Below are 3,758 nucleotides of genomic sequence, written 5' to 3'. Positions count from 1 at the left end.
GCTCAGAAGCACTGTTACATTGTTCTACTAAATCTTGTTACACATTCCTGTATATAATTTTCAACTTTAAATAAATGTGGTGTTTTAATGCTATGTGAGAGTGTAACATGGAGACATGACCACTTTGTTTTGTAGTTCTGTTCTTTCAATATCAGCACTTTCTTTTATTAAGGTGCTTCTTAATAAAGAGTACATGAGCTGTTTAAAGACAAGGTGTCAGTGCATTAATTTTTTTTAAACACTAATACTCAAAAACTGTTAAGAACAGTTTTAAAGCTTTACACCTTAAATATTTAAATACATAAAACAGCAGTTGCTTGGGGCTGTAAAATTTAATCTGGTTTCATCTAATTATGTGTTTGGGGCCTAGTGTGGAAAGTCTATAATATTTCAGAAAAAACTAATTTGGGAATCAATGGTGTGCATCCGGCAGTATATGCTGATGTGTCGTAATGTTTTTTTAGTTCTGTCCCGAACGGCCACCACAGAAAAATGGAAAATAAAATACATCTTAAACATACATGCACAGTCAGCATATAAAACAATTATATTATTTCATCTAAAAAATATTTACTTTAGAAAACTGAAGTGTGTTTTGTCGATACTGCCGCTGTTATCTTGTTTAAAAATAAGTTGGCAGAACGTTTAAATACCAGTCAAAATTCTTACCTCCTTCCATGTTTGTATATTGTTATCAAACACCCATGCTGATTCCCCACAGTGGTCACACTTAGAAACTACAAAACAGAATTAATCACATGCTTACAGTATTAAATATAAAATATATTTAAGGCTGTGTGCTTTATACAGTCACTGGTACACTAATTTATTATTAAATTAAAGGACAATGATTTGGGAAATAGTTACCGCCACCCAACGGAGATATTAATATTATTTTAAGTTTTCATTATACCATCTTTTAGTAGTGATGGACGGATTCTTTGGTTCAATTTACTTTTTAAAAGTAATATTTCTGGGCAATATTGCCCCAAAAAGATATACCTAGTAAATAGGTCAAGTGATCAATTAAATTACATTTATTTTAAAAAGATGAGTAAACAAATAAATACTTTAAGTGGTTGTAAGTAGAAATTACTTAATAATCGTAACTACAAGCAGGCACTGCCTGCCAAACATGTTCAGAGGCTTCAGCGGAAGAGGTTTAACCTCCCGCTCTGTCTCAACGGTTTCTGGCATCGATTGTAAACACGTGCGCCAGGTGTAGCTCACCGTTTCTCCGTCAATTATTCAGGAATCCTACCTAGGATCAGCTTTCTCGTCTCACAAACACAAACCTGTTTCATTTAGCTCGCAGTTTTCTACACTCTACAAACTGTATAGCTTTCCTGCCGCCAACGATCATTACCCGGACTGCCGGAGCATCTGTTGCTTATAGGAACAGCGGCATATAGATGGGAAGTTCTTGTTTTGTTTTGTTTTCATAATTTTGAACTTCGTATTGTTGGCTTAAAAAAAACCTTTCTGTAAACAACGTGATCATTGAACGACAACACAATAATATAGACATAATAATATAAAGGGAAATGTGAGTAAATGTGAAGCAGCGAGTATACTGTGTTTTTATGAAGAAAATAAATACGTACAAAAAGAGAAAGAAAACAAAAACACATCAATTTATACAAAGGGATTGCTTGGTGGGATACACCTTTGTATTTTTGCATAGAACAATAGTCTTGATCGATTTCTTTTCGCAGTGTGACCTGTTTGGCTGTTTCATCTTTTCACGTATGTAATTGAAGGCAGAGCTATGAAGACACAGAAAGAAACACATTTTTAAATTCAGTTTTATTGTACTAATACTGTATTAAATTTTTAATTACTTGGTTGTACTCAAATTGTTAAAAGTTATACATGAGTTACATTTATCATCCAAACCGCCAGGAGGCGATACGTAAAATGATTCTAGAAATGCGGTCCGAGGAAGTCAGGGCGAATCTAAGGGTCTAGAAATTAGGGAGCCATTAAAGATATCTGTACGTTTAAAATTTACATTTTTTTATTATATAATTAATAGAAGACGCATTTTGCTTTATTTTTGATTAATCTAGTGATGAGTTTTTTTTGTTTTTGGATAAAATTAAGCATATTGTAATCCGCGCACCTCCTAATTTAGAAGAAATGGTTCGGTCCCCTCCGCAAGCCAGGCGCGAAAGCGCTGTCTGCGTCATTATTTCCTCTTACATCGGCTCCTAACGGTTGGTTTGGAGGATTTGTTGTCGAGTTTTTCTTCCTATTCTTTACTCTAAGGACCAACGAACAAAATGGTAAGACATTTAAAAACCTCTGCTAAATGTTGGCAGTTGGTTATTGATGATATGTCGGTGCGCAATTTTTAATCTGCTGTTCTAAGGAACGAGGGAGGAAGCGTTGCCTTAAACCGAAAATTAAAAACGGGAACATGGAAGGCAGTATACGGAACTACGTTTTACTCTTTGATAATCAGACAGGTCGCATAATTTTAGGTATCAGTAAGATTGGAGGGTATAACTGTGATTTGGGGCGTGGGGAGATGACATGGCGCATTTTTGGTGGTTGTGACAACCCATTCCTCCCCGCTTTCCGTTCGGCCTTTTGTGCACCGGAGAGGTGTGGTTTATATCCAGTCAGTGACAACATCTGGCCTAGCGTCCCACTGGACTGTAAAAGCTCTTAGTGCTCAGTTGTTGGGTAGCTATCTTCTCTAAGACACCTTTTGAATTAACTTGCTCTTTAGTTTAGGTTTTAGGTTTTTGACCTGGATAAATGGTGAACAGGTCGGGAGGGGGGGAAAATGATAAGGTTTTTGGTACCCATCATCTGTAGTGAAAAAAGTGTGAACATCTAAGTGACCTGTCTTTCTTCCCACAGCGTGAATGCATCTCCATCCACGTTGGACAGGCTGGTGTCCAGATTGGGAATGCCTGCTGGGAGCTTTACTGCTTGGAACATGGCATTCAGCCAGACGGTCAAATGCCCAGTGACAAGACCATTGGCGGAGGAGATGATTCCTTCAACACATTTTTCAGTGAGACTGGAGCTGGAAAGCATGTCCCTAGAGCTGTTTTCGTGGACCTTGAACCCACTGTGATCGGTAAGCGTTGTTACCATTGGCTAAATGTAGCAGTGCAGTATGTGAGTCAGTTTAAATAACTGTCTGTCTGTTTCCTTAGATGAGGTGCGGACTGGGACGTATCGCCAGCTGTTCCACCCTGAGCAGTTGATCACTGGCAAGGAGGATGCAGCTAACAATTATGCCCGTGGACACTATACCATTGGAAAAGAGATCATTGATCTTGTTCTGGACAGGGTTCGCAAACTGGTGGGTAAATTCAGAGCCATTATCGACAAAGTAAACTAGATAACTGTATCGCATGAACTTTGTCTTTCCCTCTCCATCCTCAGGCTGACCAGTGCACTGGTCTTCAGGGCTTCCTGGTGTTCCACAGCTTTGGCGGTGGGACCGGCTCTGGTTTCACCTCCCTGCTGATGGAGCGCCTTTCTGTCGACTACGGCAAGAAGTCAAAGCTGGAGTTTTCCATCTACCCAGCTCCCCAAGTGTCCACTGCTGTGGTTGAGCCCTACAACGCCATCCTGACCACCCACACCACCCTAGAGCACTCTGACTGTGCCTTCATGGTAGATAACGAGGCAATCTATGACATCTGCCGTAGGAACCTCGATATCGAGCGTCCTTCCTACACCAACCTGAACAGGTTGATCAGCCAGATTGTGTCCTCCATCACTGCTTCGCTCCGCTT

At 39.5% G+C, this 3,758-nt stretch overlaps 3 protein-coding genes across 5 annotated transcripts in view; 2 read left to right on the top strand and 1 right to left on the bottom strand.

The window, feature by feature from the left end:
- The window catches only part of LOC102193505 (tubulin alpha-1C chain-like), a 2,701-nt gene extending 2,248 nt beyond the window's left edge, over positions 1 to 453 (top strand). Inside the window, exon 5 of the mRNA XM_013913799.1 lies at positions 434 to 453. Within this exon, the coding sequence (XP_013769253.1) occupies positions 434 to 453 (20 nt within the window). The remainder of the gene's footprint in view (positions 1 to 433) is intronic.
- LOC102207909 (rhomboid-related protein 4) overlaps positions 1 to 1,417 on the bottom strand; it is a 9,257-nt gene extending 7,840 nt beyond the window's left edge. Inside the window, exon 1 of one of the 3 annotated variants that reach the window (XM_005745015.1) lies at positions 1,367 to 1,417. Coding sequence is in view for 1 of the 3 variants with exons in the window: in XM_013913811.1 (XP_013769265.1) it covers positions 1,296 to 1,304 (9 nt within the window). In the remaining 2 variants the exon portion in view is untranslated. Of the gene's footprint in view, positions 1 to 1,230; positions 1,266 to 1,295 lie in introns of those variants that run through there. The other 2 variants (XM_013913811.1, XM_005745016.1) reach the window with 2 other exon arrangements.
- A 722-nt stretch (positions 1,418 to 2,139) lies between these two features.
- The window catches only part of LOC106456382 (tubulin alpha-1C chain-like), a 2,435-nt gene continuing 816 nt past the window's right edge, over positions 2,140 to 3,758 (top strand). Inside the window, exons 1-4 of the mRNA XM_013913802.1 lie at positions 2,140 to 2,285; positions 2,869 to 3,091; positions 3,171 to 3,319; positions 3,403 to 3,754. Coding sequence (XP_013769256.1) covers positions 2,283 to 2,285; positions 2,869 to 3,091; positions 3,171 to 3,319; positions 3,403 to 3,754 — 727 coding nt within the window. The 5' untranslated portion in view covers positions 2,140 to 2,282. The remainder of the gene's footprint in view (positions 2,286 to 2,868; positions 3,092 to 3,170; positions 3,320 to 3,402; positions 3,755 to 3,758) is intronic.

Source organism: Pundamilia nyererei, unplaced genomic scaffold (assembly GCF_000239375.1).
Source record: "Pundamilia nyererei isolate P.nyererei 1_Seehausen unplaced genomic scaffold, PunNye1.0 scaffold00152, whole genome shotgun sequence".
Lineage (NCBI taxonomy): Eukaryota > Metazoa > Chordata > Actinopteri > Cichliformes > Cichlidae > Pundamilia > Pundamilia nyererei.
Note: the sequence above shows the minus strand (reverse complement) of the source record. Positions and strands in the feature narration are given on the sequence as shown.